Genomic DNA, 19796 nt, shown 5'->3' with positions numbered 1-19796 from the left:
ACATATAAAGAGAGTATAATAAGTTAGAGTGATGGGGGAATTGATAACTGGCTGCTCATGAAAAACTCAGTTTTTTTAGTGCACACACGAAAACACATGCATACTCTTGTGTGTATATGTGTGTATATATGTGTGTATACATATATACATATACATACATGTATGTATGTATATGTATATGTTGGCAAGAATGAATGCAGCCTTTGAAGAGAGCATCTAATTTGCTGCCATCCAGTAAACAAACTATACACAAACCACCCTGTGTAAACACAAACTATACACAGTATGCAAATGTAAACCTCACAAACATACACAAACCACCCTATATAAACACGAACCAAACTACACATACCATGAAAATGTAAACCTTATGAATATATACAACAAAATAGTCTGGAAACAGAACATTTTCCCCTCATCATTATTTTTGCATTGAATGAGAGTGTGAGTCCCTGTGAAAACCTGCCAGGATCCCTAAACTGTATGGGAGCTGGCAAGGGTTTCTTTAATTAGTGTACAATAGCTCAAAACAACTTTTACTCTACTTGCTCCACTTCTACCTCAGCCTGGCCCTAACAGACTAATGGGGTTAGAGAATGAGGAAATTACAGTTTTCCTTAAGAAAACAAACAAACAAAAAACCTTGGGATTCTTGATAAAATGAGGAGGCAGAGCACTATGAAAGTCACATTTACTAGATGATAGCCTTAGAGATAGAAAGCCCCTCAAAGACTATCTGGTTCATTCTCCTATTTTATAGATGAGGAAAATGAGACCCTAAGAGGAGGCAAAAGGAAGTTCAGTGGAAACTTTCCCACTTGTGACTTTCCCAAGGTCATACATGTAGTAATATCAAAGGCAGCGTTTAAACCTAGGTTTTTTGTCTTTATAGTGATACATACACATGCACACACATACACATATATACACACACGTGTGTGTGTATATATATATATATAAATATATATGTATGTGGAACTGTACATAACAGAAAGTCATGATTTTGTATATAAGGTCTCTTTTTTCTCCTATACCACACAGGTCTCAGACTTCAAAGACTATTTAGTTTAACTCCATAATTTTACAGAAGAGGAACCTGAGGACCAGAAAGATTACCTGACTTGTCCAAGGTCACATAGGTAGGAAGTGACAAAGGCTGGATTTGAGCTTAGGTTGTCTGGCACCAAATCCATGCTCTTTTACCTCTACAACACCTCCTGGGAACCAAGAAAAACATCAAGCCAGAACAAAACAAGGCATGGTAGTGTGAGAGCCTGACCTGGACTTTAGAAGGTTGAGTTGTTGAATTAGATGATCTCTTAATGTTCCTTCCTGACATGATGTTAATGATTCTAATATGACATGAACTTGATCATCTTGAAATACCTATCCTTTCGTTCATTTTATCTTGCTTCCATCGTCTGCCCCACGATGTCTCTCCTTCTCTTTTCCATCCTTGACCTCACTTCTCTAGCTTAGAGTCAACTATAAAATGAGGAGTTGGGTTCAGTTACTATATAATTACAAACAACTGATCTCTTCAGGAAGACTTGAAAGCCACCGGATTTAAAGGAATGCCATTTGATGTTGACTCCCATGTGTATTTACACAGGATCCCTTTAGGACAAGTAGAAAGAGTGCAAGCACAGTTTGATTCTCAAGTTAGTAGGACAACTTTGGGCAAATCACTTATCTGAGTCTCATTTTATTCATTTGTAAAATATGGATAGCAATGACATCTCAAGATTTTTGTGAAGATCAAATGAGATAATGATGCAGATCTCCATATAAATGTGAATTATTATTATTAAAACCTATGAGTTTGGTTTTTAACATAAAATTGGACTAATGTAGATGATAGATAATATAAATGAACTAATGTAGATGACCAAAGAGTGCCTTGGTCACCCCTTCAGTTTCAGACACAGCTTTGAAGGTGGAGTCAAGGCATAGGTTGGAATAGGGGCTTAGATGATTGCTAACTCTGGAATCCATTTTTTAAAAAAATTATTTGCTTATTTTTAGTTTTCAACACTTACTTTCATAAGATTGAGTTCTAAATTTTCTTTCCCTCCCTTCCCTCTCCTCTCCCTAAGACAGAATGCATTAGAGGCAATACATATACAATTATGTTAAACATTTTCACATTAGTCATGTTGCAAAAGAAGAATTAGAACCAATGGGAGAAACCATGAGAAAGAAGAAACAACAATAATTCTGTGATTCTTAATCCCATCTGTGACGTTTCCTTTGTGACCATGAGTAAAGTCACTTAACTTCCCTCAGTTTCCTCATCTGTAAAATGAGATTAACCTAAATGACCTCTGAGGTCTTAGCTCTAAATCTGTCATTTCTCACTGAGTCTCAGCTCTCTCACTTGTAAAATGGACATAATTGCTCTAGTACTTACAACACACAGGGTTAGTTTAAGGAAGGCAGCTTATAAACACTATGGAATTGTGAGCTAAAATGTATCAGTTGGGTATCTGTGTTAGAATAATTCAGTACCAGTTTTTAAGTATAGAGGGCTCACAAATGATAATTTGTGAATTATTTGGGGACTTGCTGTAGTATTTGGCCACTTGGTAAGAAAGAATTTCAGAACAGTCACGTGAAGAGAACAGTCTGTATGATCTCAGGGCACTGAGTACATATCACCAACTGAAGAATTCTCTCAAAATCTTAATCTGTGAATGAACAGTTTAACAGACACAGCCCCCTCCCTAAATAGAGATGAATTTGCTGCAAAATAGAGATGAGTAGCTCTCAAAATTATTCTAATTATAGATTACTTAACTGAGCTAGGTAATGACTCAAGTCTCATAACCACACAACCTTAGAGATGGGAACAATCTTTGGCACATACATCTCTCAGCATGAGAGCTGGAAGATATTAGAAAATCCTTCATGAATATCCAGACAATGTTTAAGTTGGAAAGGCCTTCAGACATCAGTTAATTCAACCTAGATGAGATGTCTGGAATTTTTTTTTTTATATGTTGCCTCTCCCAATTAGAAGCTAAGCTCCTTGAAAGCAGGAAATCTTTTGCTTTTTTTCTATTTGTATCCTTAGCATTTGGCACATAGTAAACACTAAATAAATGCTTTTCCATTCATTTTCATTCATTCTTTTGCCAAAGAAATGAAATGATTTTCTCAGATTTACACAGTGAATAAGAGTATAAATAGAAACAGGGCTAGAACCCAGGTGCTTAGACCACCAGTCCAATGCTTCCAGAGTTATAAGAATTGAAACGGAACTCAGAAGACCTCTAGTTCAACTAGTATTGTAACAAATATTGTAATGTCCCTAACAAATGGTCAGTCAATCTCTGATGAAGACCTCCAGTGAAAGAAATCTCATCACTTCTTAAGTTAGATCATTATATTTTTTTCTGGCTCTATTATTTTAAAGTCTTTCTTATATCAAGCTTAAAATCTCCCTCTCTGTAATTTCTCCTTGTTGAGCTTAGCTCTGTTTTCTGGAGTCAAACAGAATACATTGAATTCCTGTTCCACACAATAGTCCTTCAGGTAGTGGAAAATGGCTATCCTGTCTTCCTTAAATCTCCTCTTTTAGTGATCATTGCTAAGCAGTGTATTCTAGAATTTTACCAAGAATCAAAGTTAAGCTCCTTGATTTATTGCTTATAGACATCACTCCTTCTCTTTTTTCTTGGAAAATTAGGACGTTGACCCTTCTTGGTTCCTGTGACTTCATTTTCATTTACCATGATCCTAAATGGATGGCTCATAATAGCTAAGTAATCACATCTTTCATCTCCTTCATGATCCTAGGAATTCACCACTTCCTATCTCAAGTTTAGTTAATGTATATAGACTTTTTTCCTTAGTTTTGCAGAAGAAAAAATTCCTTTGGAAAAATGCCAACCTTGTCTTCATTGAACTCAGAAAAAAAACAAACAAAATCAAAAACAAAAAACCAAATAAATGGACAAGTTTACAGAATACAGTTTTGCAGATTCAAACAACTCTAGAAGAGATTGATGGGCCTATGTAGGAACCCTGGCTCTTCTCTAAGTGTTTGGCCATACCATCCTGCCTGAGTCAGGAGTTTGAAAGGTCTGTCTTGTGACCATGATAACACATAAGTGTCAGCAGGTAATGTATAAAAGACCAAATGTTTGGAGAAAGAAGGTGAGTGAGATATGTAGTGAGCATCATGGCATTCCCTACATTTTGCCTCCTGATCTAGCACTGTTCTCACAGGCCTAAATCTTTGCTCTTTCAACTTATTTCTTACTTCTCTCTTATTTTATTAGATTATGGTATGCTGAAGAAATCATGGTACCACCCCAGCTTGACCTTCTGGTTTAAGTTTGTTTGGATCCCAGTTTAGACTTCATTCTTCTTCCTAAGGAAGGGACTATTCCTCTCTATGGCCTAGTTTTTGCCCTAACTACTGGCACAGGTCAGCGCCACGTTAGGGACACAACAATTCATTTTCCTCTCTTCAACCCTCATGGGAAAAAGTTGCTCCTTCTAGATCTACCCTTACGGATCTACCCTTATTATATTTATTGACTCAATAACATTTATGTAGCATTTTCATCATAATATTTAAGTGAGCATAAGTATTGTGGATCCCATTTTATAGATGAGGAAATTGGGGCTTAGAGAGGTGAAAGAAGTGGACCCAAATCGCAAAGCTAGTGAGTGGTTCAGTTGAGATGAGAACCTAGAATTTCCTGGCTGTAATTAAATTCAGTGCTTTTTGTCTTTAATAAGCAGCCTCTCAACTCCCTCTTGTGGTCAGGAGGGGCAGAATAAACTGTTAACTTATTTTTAAATACTTCTGTTAAAGAATAGACCATTCGATTAACAGCCCTCCCTCACTCAAAACAAAGTCAAGGGCAAGTCATGTCACCATTTCTTTGATATCATGGTCCTCTTTGAAAATGAAGGATGAATACAACACAAGACCATGAGAATAACAGTGCACATATGGCCCACCCTCCACGCACTCCCATGAATGTACATTATAATAAGAGAGTCATGAGTAATCAGGCTGATGTCTAACGATTTTTCTTCTCTTTCTGAAGAGTATGGAGATCAGTTTCCCACAACCTGATAGAAAGCTATCTTCCTTCTCTGTGAGAATGAATCACTGGAAATCTGAGTTTGGATAAGAATTCAGAGTGAAATGTAGAAAAATTCCTCCTCCTTTCCCAAATCTGCCAGATAGATTTTTTTCACTTGTGAATGAATGTCTGTGATCATTCTAAGTAGAGCAATGAGAATGTCACAGTCAAGGCAGAATCCAAGCGGCACATTCAGCTACTTTGGGAATAACAGATGTGGGGCTATCCTTAATCAATTTAGGAAGTTTCTTTCTTTGTTTAAAGAATGCTTTCTTTTAAATCTAATATCAAACATATATATAAAAATAAATTAAACTTGCAATTATTTACATTTGAGTAAATGAATTTCACTATAAAAAATGTCACAACTTTTCGGTTATGACCTCTACATCTGCATCAAGATTCTTTTTCTACTCCTTTTCATTAATTTTTCCTTTTATATAGTCGTATTGATTATTTTCCCTTTCTATAACTTCATTAATATCTTTCTAGATATCTTTATATTTCTCATACTTTCAGATTTCAAAACTCTATATAAATGTTGACTATTATTAGCTTAATTGCATTACAGTATTTCATTCTAGTACTGTACCACAATTTATTTGACCTCATAATACTCTTGTTATGGGCAGTGTGGTTTAGTGGACAGAGATCCAGTCTTGGAGTTAGGAGACCCAGAGTCAAGCTCGGCCTCTGTCACATATTGGCCAGCTGATCTTGGGCAAGTGAGTTACTGAACCTTTCAGTAGCCCTAGGAAATTCTAAGACTGTAAGTTGCAGATCAGTTGCTGATCTGCACTGGTAGAGAGAGTTTTCTCCCTGGGAAGTTCTACATATCAACAAAATCAAAGGTCCTGCCAAACAACAAGAAGAAAAACAAATTTGGGTTGCTTCTAAGTATTTGCAATTATAAATACTACTATAAAAGTCTTTGAACAGATAGCTTTTATTGTTTCTTTTTGAAAGATGTACTTTCATACGTAAAATAAGAATTTCTGTAGAGGATATGTTGACTACTATTGAATCTATTATGGCTACGGAGACGTTTATTTATGTAACTTGACAGCCACACTACTCTCCAAGAAGATTTCAACAATTTGCGGTTCCAACATGAGTAGTTGATTATAACCGTTTCTCTACAATCCTGCCAACTATGAGTTTCATTGTTTTTAATTATTTTTTCAATTTGATGAGTATGAGGTTTTGTTTATTATCATTATTGTATATTGTTATATTCGTTATATTGCTAACTATCTATTGTGTATTAATTGTTTGTATTTTTATATTTTTGTAAATCACTCATCATTTTTACACACGATTAATCACAATTTATATTTCCTCTTTTAAAAATAATCTCTTTATAGCACTTGGCCATTTATCCACTAGGAACTAGAAATTGCCTTTGCAAATTTGCAATATTTCTATAAATATTTTAGATGTCAAGCTTTTATCTGTAATGTGTGCCATAAGCATTTCCCCTATATGTTCTTTGGTTTTCATATTATTTTTTGTTTGTATTAAGACTTTTGATGTATTAAAGTACATCTGTATTATCCCCAATAATTCATTCTACTTACAAAATAGAAAAGTCAGTTTCCCACTACATTCTAGATAAATATATTATTCCATGTCTTCTATTTTCTTTATAGTTGTTTTTGTCATTATTTAAGCTAAGAATTCACTGGGGTGTGTGATGTGGGTCAAAATTCATTTCCTGCCAAACTGCTAACTAATTCTTCCAGTATATTTGTTAAGTGATAAATCCTACTCCTTAGAATTTTATTATCTATAGTTTATTATATTTATTATCTATAGCTTTATTAAACACCAACTTTCTGAATGTATTATAATTCCTTTCCTGATTTCCTTCACATAATCTACCATATAATTTTGATAACCACTTTGAAATATACACTAGTCTTATTCAGCAAAACCACCTCATCAGCTTTTTTTTATGTACTCCTTGAGATTTTTACTCATTTGTTTATCCATACCAACGACATGATGGTTTTATCCAGGTTTATGAGGAAACCAGAGAACTCATTTCTATGCTAACACTTATTGAAAACCATTTGTTCCTAAGGGACATAGAAAATTGGAATTGAAATGGGCCTTGGAATCATAGAACCATGGGATATCAGATATAGCCTTAGATTCATAAACTATTAGAACAGAAAAGGACCTGAGAGATTCGATTAGTAAATTGAGGCCCAGACAAGGTAATGGACTTGCTCAAAAGCTCAAAGCTAATGAGAGTCAGGACAAGGGATATAATCTATGTCTACTAGTTCCCATTTCAGAGTTCTTTCTCTTATATCAGGCTATCTATGTAGAGGGACTATACAAGGCCTCTCAATTATTTTTTTTTTATGATAGGCAGAGTGTTAACAATAAATAGAAACATCAATCGGTGAATGACTAAACAAATTGTGGCATACAATAGAGACAGTTAAGTGGTCCAGTAGATAGAGCTCAAGGGCTAGAATTAAGATTTGAGTTCAAATTCAGCCTCAGACGCTTCCTAGCTGTGGCTAGTCACCTAGGGCAAGTCACCTAGCCTCTGTTTGCTTCTGTTTCCCCAACTTTAAACTGGGGATGATAGTAGCACCCACCTCCCAAGGGCATGTGAAGATCAAATAAGATAATATTTGTAAAGCAATTAATACAGTGCCTGGCACATAGTAGGCATTATAAAAATGTTAGTTCTTACGGCATTGGTATTGCTACATGAAGGTAATGTGCCATAGGGAGCAAGGAAAATGGAGAATACAGACAAGCAAGGAAAGACATATTAACTGATTCAAAGTGAAATAAGTAGGACCAGGAAGCAATATACTGCACACAATTATCACAATAATACAAATGGGAAAAAAAGCGCAAAACTAAACACTGTATAATTTCAATAATTAAGCTTGTACCCCAAGAAGAGATGAGAAAATGCATATCCCTCTCTTTTTTGCCAAGGTGAACCACTCCAGGTATAAAACATTGCGTACTCTATCAGATTTGGTTGGTATGTTTGTTAGTCTTACCGACCCACTTTTTTCCCTCCCTATCTTTCCTATAATTTATTATATGGGATGGCTTTCTTAGAGGGACAGGGGATAGTTATATTTGGAAAGGAATGTAAAAACAAGACATCAATAAAAAACATTCAAATCCTTAATTGGAGACCCTGTTGAAATCCCATGTGTGCAAAGCCCCTACCAACACACCTTTATGGATTCATTTTTATAACGCATCTCAAAAGGGGCTTTTTAAAAAACCTTCAAGAAAGTCAAGGAAAAAACAACACACTTCAGAGCAGATGCTCCACATGGAACCATTATAGGCAGTACTATTGAAGTGAGTAGCAGGAAAATACCATACCTTTCTGAATCCTATTGGTTTCCCAAGAGGACTGTGAGCCTGTTGGTTTTTTAAGGGGTGGGGGGGGAGGAAGGGAGGTGTAAAGGGAGGTGGGGAAAGAAGAAAAAAGAAAAGTAAGTAAATTCAAAATCCCAACAGAGCCTACAATGGAATATTCATTTTGTTGGGAGAATGTTTCCTTAAAAATTCTGGTCATCTGGACAGCCTGAGCTAACAGGTAATTTGATTTAATGAGCTTTTTAACACACATCAGGAGCACAACCCCGGTGGGTCTTGTTTCCTAATAACGTAAATCGAAGGCACAGTTGTTGCCTTGTCCAATAGCTTTGATTCTACTGACACCTTGTGGTCAAACATACTTTGCTCTTAGTAAAAAGGCCAAGGCAAAGAACGAAAACTAAGATGAAGTCAGAGTGTAAACCACTGAACTTTAAGGTTCTTCAATATCTTCTAGTACAATCTCTAATTTTACAGATTAGGAAACTGATTTAATTTAGTTCACACATTTAGTTAGTGGAGAACCAGGTCTAGAACTCAGGTCTCCTTATTCTCAACCTAACATTCTTTTCACCAAACTAATCAATTCAACAAATATTTGTTGAACAGGGTCCTGTAGGGAAAACTTAGAGAGGGTAATTGTTTTCGAAGAGTTTACAATTATAGAGAGAAAATATATGTATGGTTGAAAAGAAGTAACAACACAAGAAAATACATGCAAAGTATTAAATGTGATATATAGGGCACTAGATGGTTCGGTAGAGTGCTGGAGTCAGGAAGGACCTGAGTTCAAATTCGGCCTCTTTAATGTTAATTAGAGAGTTAAAGATCTTCCCCACCCATTAATGGGCCTGCTCATTAAGGGAAGTTTGATTAGGGGAGATTTGTGTTGTAGGAAGGCCCATACCTTTTGTTAATTTCTAATGAGACACTCAAGGATTATGCCTTCTGGCTCTGAAAAGTGTATATATACTCTAAGGTGAGGCTGTTTTGGGGGGGCTTACTCATTGGAAGCATTTATTTGGCCAGATGAGACTCTAGGTAGCTGCTAAGGAGCCTCCCTAGTTTGAAAACTCAGATGTTAGTGCTTCTGTCTCTGGTAACTATGTATGTATGGTCAGATAGCTGGACCTGTGTGTTGATCTGTAAGATATGTATTGCTTATGGTCAGACAGTTGGAAGCCCTGTCTGTTAGTCTTTATTTCTTTGTATTATCTCTGAAGTTCAGGATGCAGACTAAGTGAATGGTATATGTGCTTGATTATTAAAGTGACTGTTGACCCCTCAAAAGTTGATTTCTTTTTAAAAAAGCAGATCTAAGAACCTGTATAGCAGGCCCTTCTGTGTATGCTGGGGTCGTTGCTGATACAGCCTCTGATACTTCGTAGCTGTGTGACTCTGGGCAAATCACTTAACCTCTGTTTGCCTTAATCTACTAGAGAAGGAAACGACAAACCACTCCAATATCTTTGCCAAAAAAACTCCATGGACAGCATTGGTGTGCTGTGGTTCACAGGGTCACAAAGAATAGGACATCACTGAATGACTAAAAAACAGTAATAATCAAATGAGACATAAATTTGGACCTATTGCACTTGGAATTTAGTAAAGGGAAAAGTTACTTTGAGCAGGGGTAACCAGGAAAGGTTTAATTCAAAGCGTGGTTTTCTCAGCTTGCTTTACTAAGGAACAATGAAATGTAGAGTGTGTGACTTTTTTCTATCTACCTATGAGTACTTATTCTTGGATGCCACAATGTACTTATTCCTTGACACCTACCTCGAGCAAATGGATGGAGTCCTTGAGCTTAGATTTGTAAAGCATCCAGTGGTAGCGGAGATCTTCCAAATTTTCAGAAGTTTCTTTCTTTGGTCGGAGATGAAGAAGATTTTCAAAAAGATGCTGACCTTGTGGGAGTCTCTCTTGCAGCTCCTATGAAGAGGTAAAGATAGGGTCACCCACATATAGGATGCAATGAGTACAATGACAATTCAGTCTATAGTCCTAAAACTGATTTAGTAAAACCAGTTAATTTAGCCCTATTCCTAGCTAATTAGGGATAGGAAATCTTAATTTATCAATTAAAACCACTTATTCACATGCTATAGTCCTATATGATCCTCAATGATCTTTGAATTCATTGAAATAAAAATATTATTGTTACTATCATTACTATCAGGGACAGCTGGGTGGTGCAATGGATAGAGCTGCTAGACCTGGAGTCAAGAAAACTCATGTTCTTGAGTTCAAATTTGGTCTCAGACACTTACTAGCTGTGTGACCCTGAGCAACTCACTAAACTCTGTAGATTGTAAAGCTGTCAGACTCTGAGTATGACCTCGGAGACAAAGATAGGTGTCTATTTTATCAACACAGAATTGAAGGGACCTTTGATTAGAGGTCATCTGGTCCAACTTTGGGTTACACTACAGATAGAGAAAAGTTTGACTCAAAGAAGTTAAGTGGAGGTGGAGCCAAGATGGCAGAGTAAAGGCAGGGACTTGCCTAATCTCTCCCCCAAACCCCTCCAAATACTCTTTTAAAAATTCAAATTCTAAGCAAATTATGGGGCAGCAGAACCCACAAAATGATGGAGTGAAATTTCCATCCCAAGAAATTAAGTGGCTTGCTTAAATTCAGAGAGGGAACTTATATGTTGTCATTAATAATTAGGATAAGAAATTAGAAGTCTGAATCTTAATTCCAGAATTTTACATTATTATAGGTTACCTAAAAAAAAAAAAGACTGATAGAGGCAGTATGGTGCAGGGGAATGGGCATAGGACTAACTTAAAGTCAAGGGAAATGGACTGATAATCCCAGCTCTAATCACTAACTACTGTGTGCTTTCTTTGAAGCTCAGTTTCCTCATCTGCATCATAGGGAAGAAGATGAAGTAGCACTTTAATAAGAATTCAGAAAGGGAGAGATGAAGAGGAAATGCATTATGGGCATGAAGTATAGCTTTTTTTGACTGCATGGAAGCAATTCATTAATCAATCAGGAATTTATTAATTTATTAATACTGTGGGACAGATATTGTGCTATGATAGAAATACAAGGAATGAAACGGTCCCTGCTCTCCAGGAACTTGCAATGTAATTGGAGAAATAAACAAGACAAAATACAAATAGATACATACATGCATATACACAATAAATATGAAGAAAACAGAAATAATTACAGTAGTTTGCAAAGGAGGCAGGGGTGTGCTAGTAAATAATTAGCAACCAGCTCCATCGGAAAAAAAATGTATACAGAGCATTAATCTGTATTATTAAGTCTAGACTATCAATAAAACAATAAACCAAACTCCGATTTATAGTCTGCCAATTTCTAAATTGTTAAGTGTTCACATGGAACATTTAAATAGTTCTCTAGAACTGGTATGAGTTGGTTCCAGGACACCCCTGGAAGGAGCTGGAATTAGAATGGATTTCAGATATGATGGCCATTGAAAATGCACAGAGATAGGAGATGGAGTAGCATGTAAGGAACAGAGAGAGTGACAGTTTGGCTGGATTGCAAAGTATGTGGCTGGGGGGGTGAGAGAAGTAATAAACAATGAAACTGAAAAGATAGGCTAGAACCAAGTTATGAAGGGCTTTAAAAGGTAGATCACCTCATAATTTATCCCAATAGGGAGCCACCGGATTTTATTAAGGAGAAAAATGTTATGGTGGGGCCTGGACTTATGGAAAATCACTTTGGCAGCTGTGTGTAGGATGGACTGGCTGGAGTGTGGAGAGTCTCAAGGCAGGGAGAACAATTAGGAGGCATGAATCTAGACCACAGCAAGGAAGGACCTGAAGTGAGGTATTGGCCGTGTGAAGAGAGAGAAGGGGTTGGATGGGGGAGATGTGGAGGCACAAACAGCAATTGTGGGCCATTAATTTAACTTGTGGGGTGAGAAATATATATATTGCATATAAATGTATGTGTATATATATATATGTGTGTGTGTGTGTATAAATATATATGTATGTGTGTATGTATGTATGTATGTTTTATGTAGGGTTTTCAAAGGAAGGCACAGATGTCAGACCCGACCCAGGCTGCCCCAACAAGACTTGGGGAGCTGGGCTCTGAAGGGGTCCTGCACAGACACTGTGGCTTTTCGCTTCTCATTAGATCAGGGGGAGAAGGGAGGAAGAGGACCACCCATAGCCATATTGTTAGTTCAGGGATAAAATGTTTAATAAAAATATGTGCTGGTCTGGTCTTCTCTCATTCCCTCAGAAAGGGTTCTCTCGGGTGAGACTGGCCCAGGGCTGGTTCTTCAGCCTCCCACCCCACCCCCTGGCCTCAGTTCTAGGCTCAGTCTCCTTCAAAGTGCCCAGCACAGCCAGGGCCTGGCAAAGTCTCACTCTAACACCTTAGGAGTTTGTGAATTTCCAGGGTACTGAGGAGGGGGATGTGTTTTCTGATTAAGCCCACAATTCCCAAGCCCTGCAACGTCTGTTACTCTTCCTCCCCTGCCCTAATTCTCCTGCCACACCAAGGCAGAGATCCTGGGGGACTGGGGCAATATAGAAAGACTGGAAAGGCAGAGTTGGACATGTTGAGTTTAGGTTATCTATAGTACATCTCATTGTCTAATAAGCAGTTAGACATACAAGACAAGGCAGCAGAGAGTTTAGGGTGGGTAAGGAGATTTGAGAATCATCAGCATAGAGATGATAACTGAATCCATGGGATCTGATGAGACCATCAAGTGAAATAGCATAGAAGGAGAAGAGAAAATGTCCCAGGACAGGGGACCAGAGGATACCCACTTTTAGTTTTTAGATGATGATCTACCAAATGAGACTGATAAGGGCAGTCAGGTCGGCAGGAGTAGAGTCCTGAAAAGTTAGACAGAAGGGAATATCAAGGAGAGGAGGCTGATAGTGTCAAAGGCTACAAAGAGGTCAAAAAGGAAGAGGATTAAGAAAAGTCTATTCGATTTGGCTATGAAGATTCCACTGTGAATTTTGGAGAGAGCAGTTTCAGTTGAAAGATGAGGTCAGAAGCAGACTAGGAGAATTAAGAAGGAAGTGAGGAGAGAGAAGAGGAAGTAGAGGCATCTGTCACAGATGCCCTTCAGAACTACTTTGTAGGAAGATGGTGAAAATTAGAGGGAAGGGAATGACTGACAGGGCAATCTACTGGAGAATACAGGAAGGAACAAGGGCACATTTAGAGGGTAGGAGAATTACTGGGGAATGGAAGAGAGAGTGTGGGATGGTGTTAAGAGGGTTTGAGATGAACAGAGGGCAAGAAAAAAATGTTTCTCCAAATTAACTAATGGTCTCAATAAGGGTGAAGAGAAGGTTTTAGAAATCATGAGACCTGGGAAGAGATGGGATGATAAGGGGTTTTGGTCCGATAGAAGAAAGTCAGAATTTTAAATTAGGTAAGTAGATCACTTTTGGGTAACAGTGAAATTCATGTTTTGCTACTCCCTATATGTGGTTGAAGCATTGTGAAGGCACAGGTCACACATTTAAGGAGACTGAGGAAGTGAGAGGTTAGGAAATTTGAGGGAGCATAAACATAGGGCAAGAGTCAAGGAGAAAAGATGCAGAACTCTTTGAAGAGGGAGAGAATGACCTATAGCCAGTTTAAAACAAGTACCATGATTTGAATAGGATGGAAAACTTTAATCAAGTGAATATCAAAGGAAGAGGTATTGTTGAGTGAGAACAGCAAAGAAAGTGGAAGTGGAGAGAAAATATTCAAGTTTCTCCTCCAAGACTACTGTGCTGGGTAGAGAGAAGGGGAAAGGACTAAGCATTGTTTAAGTGCCTCTCATGTACCAGGAGGGGCAGGTGGGTGTTACAATGGATAGGGCACCAGTGCAGGAGTCAGGAGGACCTGAGTTCAAATCTCACCTCAGACACTTGACACTCACAAGCTGTGTGACCTTGGGCAAGTCACTTAACCCCAATTGCCTCATCCTGGATCATCTCCAGTCATCCTGATGAATATCTGATCACTGAATTCAGATGGTTCTGGAGGAGAAGTGAGGCTGGTAACCTGCACAGCCCTCCCTCACTCAAAACAAAGTCAAGTGCAAATCATGTCACCATTTCTCTGATGGAATGGTCTTCTTCGGCAAGGAAGGACAAACACACACTCATATACCAGACGCTGTGCTAAGTGCTTTATAAATATTGTCACATTTAGATCTCACAACAACCTTGGGAAATAAATGTTATTATCCCTATTTTACAGTTAACAAAACTGAGGCAGAGAGAGGGTTCAATGCACTTGTTCAGGGTCAAATAGCTAATATATGTCTGAGGCTGAATTTGAACTCAGGTCTTCTTAACTCCAGGCCCAGTGATCCACCTGGAAGCACCACCACTATACCACCTTACTCCCTGAGGTAGGTTGAGGGAAGTCCAGATTGAAGGGAAAATTGTTCACTGGAATTCCAGAGGGCACAATGGAAGGGGTGAGTGAATCGGAGTGGGATGTAGGTGGGGCAGACTTAAGGAGAATAAGGATCAGATATTGAAAAAATGAAGGTTGGCCATAGTTTGCTCCTAGTTGGGTAGGATGGAATAATACAAGCATAGTAAAGTAACAGGTGTTGGGGGATTGTTACATATTAGGGTAGTAGTGGGTGGCAATCAATCATAATGCTCACCCTTTAAGGGTAACAACCAGAGGCATAGAAGCTTAGCCATACTGCCTGATCCTCTGGGTTGACTGCTTGACTATTAGATGGGCAGCAGTGTAGGCAAATCCCTCATGTCTGGCAAAAGGTGCTGGACAGGGACTATGATTTCCCCTCTTACTCTCCTGGGCCTTTTGCTTAACATACATTGCCAGGAAATCCAAGATCAAAGTATATGTAAGTATTGTCTTCATTCAATGATCCAATTTGACCTTAGAATTCAAACTCAAAAGTTTCAGTCACCACTTTTCCGTCATGTACATTAAGAATATAGTACTTATCAAGTTCAAATGAGATTCTGATATTCTATCTGGAGAAAGATTCTATGAGATGAAGTAACTTATTAATGTGTTTTTCAATGAAACCATATAACTTTGTATCATTAATGTACATTAAGTGACTATTGTTGTATATTCAGTTGTTTTCATTCATGTCCAACTATTTGTGACCCCATTTGGGATTTTTTTTTTAGCAAAGACACTGGAATGGTTTTCCGTTTCCCTCTCCAGCTCATTTTAAAGATGGGGAAACTGAGGCAGAAATGGAGATGAGTCTTCCTGACTCGAGGCCCTAAATTCTATCTATTGTGCCACCTAGCTGTCCTAATTATTAGTAGTATATAGAAAAGTTGTTCTCAATATATTTGGTTGAGTTCAGATAGAAATAGTCCCAGGACAAATCATTTATTGGACAACTTCTATTGTCCCTTTAATAATAATTTCATTATTCCTTTAATGTTCTACAGATTATATTACAGGTAAAGAGAAGTTACAGTCAAATAAAGGTTTTAGGATGTAAGCTTAGATAAAATTTATCTGTTCATTATTATTGTTGTTAACCCTGAATCTCAGAGGGTGGATTAAAAGAATGCTAGGAAAGATCTGACTTGCATAAAAGGGCTAGAATATGAGCAAAGGAAAATAAGAGCTCGTACCAATTTTTTTTCTCCAAATTGGACTGTACTTCTTCAAGTGCTGACAGTAAAGGAGAGGCAGCATGGTATATAGTGCAAACTACACTGATTCCAGGAATCAAAGCATCAGGGTTCTGGTTTTGGCATTGCCCTCTTACTAGCTTTGTATCACTGAAAGTCACTTGATCTCTCTAGGACGATTTTCCCATATATTAGGTGAGGGAGTTATACTTCATGATCCCTAAGACCTTCTCCTACTTGATCATTCTAAGATTCTAAGTTTCACCCAACTCACTGTTCTATGATTTTAAGGGTCCATTGAGCACTAATATTTTATCACCTAATCCAAAAGATAAAAATTACAATGTCTGTTCTACTCCTTTTACAGGCCAGAGTTGTTTTGCTGATTAACTGAGATGAGGAGCATGAAATACTATGTAAACTATAAAGATATATTTTAACAAGTTATTTAAAATGATGACAAACATTAATCATCAATAATTATTAATAATACCTAAATGACTCTAGAGGGAAAAGGTTTTGCTTAGAAATATACCTTCAGTTTGTCTTTTCTTGTTTTGGACTCCTTAGCATTGGCACTTTTCATGGCAATGATCTTGACCAACTTGGTATTTTCCATCTTCAACCACTGTTCAAAGTCTTTCAGGAGTTTGGAGAAATCATCATTACTTTCCTCCTCTTCTTTGGATAGACTTCCCTACATAAGAAGGAGAAAGCACTGGGCATGAAAATCAATCGCTGCCCACTGGTCATCCTTGTTCCATTTTAGAAAGATTAAAAATGGGGAAAATCATACTCAGAATGAAAAGTCATTCAGGTCATATACATAGAAGGAAGAGGGTTGAATTTCTTATTAACTCAGTCTTCACTTTTTTTCTCCATAGTTATTTGGAATTTCCTAGGAACAGGGCAGAGAGAAGAGTGATCATTTCTATTTGTTATTTTGATTTTTAAGTGCCATGGATCTAGGGATGGGAAAAGATTTTTTAAATTAAAATGATTCCTGTTTTAATCAAGGATTCCAGTCTCTCAAAATAATCTAGGTTATAGGAGTAGTAACTTCAAGATGAAATCAGACCCAGTTGGAATAGGAAGTTTTCAAGGACAGAATCCTGAAAACACAAAAAAATCCAATAAGGAGAAAAGAAGGAAATTTGTATAAAGAGCCTGATTGATGTGAATATTCCAGAAAATCAATGCTCAATTTAGGATTTTAAAAAGATGTGCAGAATATGGAATCAAGGACCGGTAATGAATAAATAAGAAATCATGTTATATTTCTGCAAGAATAATGTGGTTTTGTTCAATTATTCAGTCATATCTGACCATAGCTGGCCTATAGACTATAGTTATAATTTATATTTTAGCAAAGAATCTGACAAAGTCCCTAACGTGATACTTGTGGACATGATAGTAAGTTGTAGATTAGATGACTGTCCAATTAGTTAAATTCAGAACTTTTTGACTATACCCAAAGATTACTTTAACTCAATTTGTGGAAAGGTCATTACTGGAGTGGCCCAGGATTAGTGCCTTATACTACTTTAATACTTTTATTAATGATGCAGATAAAGGCATATATGGTATGCACACCCAATTTGCAGATGAAACTAATTGAAGTGTGACATGAAAGCACTTTGGATGGTAGATTAAGAAACCCAAATCATATCTCAAGAGACTATGATGATGGGCCAAGCTTAATAATGTGTTATTGAATAGAGATAAATATTGATAAATTGGAGAGCATCCACAGGAAAGCAACAAAAGTGGTGAAATTTTAAGATTATATCAACGGAAGATTGGTTGAAACAAGTAGGGCTGTTCAATTTAGCAAACATTTATTAAGTACCTTCTATATTTGAGGCACCATATTAAGTACTGGTAATATAAAGGGAAAAAAGAATCCCTCACTGCAAGAAGCTTAATTTTACTAGGATGATACAGCAGATGACTGTAAAAGATAAAAGGTATTTGCTCAGTAATTTCATGGGGGAGAATTCTCCCCCTCCCAAGGGGAAGTGGAATAATGAAATGTCTCACTCATGTAAGAGGTATAAGCAAAGCTATGCTGTAAAAAAAGCTATGGATTCTACAAGATGTAGGGAGATTTTCTCTGACATAGGTGATCACTTGTGCAAATGCCCAGAGATAAGAGATAGAATATCATGAACTAGAAATAACTAGCAGGCAATTTTGACTGGACCAAAGAATCCATGAAGGGAACTAAAAGAAAATTAGACTGAAAAAGTAAGTGCAAACAAGGTTATGGAGGTTATTCAATGTCAGTCAAAGGAATTTCTATCTTTATCCTAGACATAAGAGTGAAATATCAAAGATATTTGGAGAAAGAGTGATGACATGGTCAGATCTGTGTTTTAAGAATATCATTCTGGAAATTGTCTAGAGCACAGACTGGAAAAGGGGGAGACTGGAGGCAAGGAGACCAATTCGGAGGTTACTGAATCAAAGTGAAAGGTGCTGAGGGCCCTGATGCTATGTAGATGGACGCAGGGTGGTGGGGAGCAGATATAAGAAGTGTGGTGGTGGCAAAATCATCGAAACTTGTTGACTGGTTTTATATAGAGGTTTAGGGAGAAAAGTCAAAGAATGCACTGAGAAGATTAAAATTGATCTTGTATCATTTATTTATAGATTCTATTTATCATTAATTGGTGTTGTCTTATAACTGCTTTTGTCTTGTAACTGCTTAATTCATGGTTCTCTGTCTCTGAAGTAGGTTTAGAGTTCAGCCAGTCTACAATGGGTTAAATTTTAAAATTCAGATTTCCTAGAAATCATTGATCTATTCTTGCCTCCAGGAATTCAACTGACTTTGGGGGATGCATGTGAAAGGAGTTGGGTCTACTATCTTTATACTATCAAACTATCTCTCTCAAGGATGTCTGGTTTGCTGTCCAAAAATTTTGAGTGCTATCTTTCATCTCCACTCAAACAATGAGTACTTCTTAGCCTCAGGAGAGAAGAAGGGGGTTGTTGCTAGCCTCATTACCAACTTCCAACCAATCATATTGCTCCCTGTGCCTCAGCTCTGTAACCAGTGATTTTGCCTTCAATCCCATGATGTCATTTACCCTGTTCTATTCTTTGTTCTATACTCCCAAAACATATTAAAGGAGAGCTATCTGTCCGTTTGGGATCTTTGGCATAAATGGAGGCAAGCCACTGACTAAGAAGTCAGTGAAGTCAGAAGTATTGACAGGCACTATCACTCTGTTAATAAATGTAATCTTGCTCAGAGAATTGCCTGAGTTTACTCTTTTGTTATATTTCACCTATGATAGCACCAAGGTGACAGGATAGTGGTGCCATCTAACAGAAATGGGGAAATTTGTAGCAGGGATGGATTTTAGGAAAAACATTAGTTTTCTTTTGAATGTTTTGAGTTTGAATATGAAAAATCTGAGTTGAGATGTCCAAGAGTAGATCTACTGCGGGTAGCAATATTGGACTGGCATTCAGGAGAGATATTAGAATCAGACAGATAAATTTAGGGATCATTTGCATAGAAACGAGTAGAATTGATAACAGCTGATAAGATAATTTGGTGAGATTTATAAAATGAAAAGGAGTAATCCCTTCCCTGTCTACTTCACAAAGTTCTGGTCAAGATCAAATGAACTGATGGATGTTAAAGGGCTATGAAAATTAAGGTATTATAGGTCTGGGCTATTGAGTGTGAATTATTGACATTCTTTTATCCCCTTTTACC

General features: G+C 37.3%; 1 protein-coding gene across 3 annotated transcripts in view; it reads right to left on the bottom strand.

Annotated features, from left to right (window-relative positions):
* Positions 1-19796, bottom strand: part of SYNE3 (spectrin repeat containing nuclear envelope family member 3) — a 185467-nt gene that overhangs the window by 24825 nt on the left and 140846 nt on the right. For 2 of the 3 annotated variants that reach the window (XM_072630318.1, XM_072630319.1), the window contains exons 15-17: positions 16602-16763; positions 10248-10400; positions 8472-8510 (exon numbers count right to left, since the gene is read on the bottom strand). In XM_072630318.1, coding sequence (XP_072486419.1) covers positions 8472-8510; positions 10248-10400; positions 16602-16763 — 354 coding nt within the window. The remainder of the gene's footprint in view (positions 1-8471; positions 8511-10247; positions 10401-16601; positions 16764-19796) is intronic. The other variant, XM_072630320.1, reaches the window with a different exon arrangement.

Source organism: Notamacropus eugenii, chromosome 1 (assembly GCF_028372415.1).
Source record: "Notamacropus eugenii isolate mMacEug1 chromosome 1, mMacEug1.pri_v2, whole genome shotgun sequence".
NCBI lineage: Eukaryota > Metazoa > Chordata > Mammalia > Diprotodontia > Macropodidae > Notamacropus > Notamacropus eugenii.
This window is presented reverse-complemented; position numbering and strand designations above follow the sequence as displayed.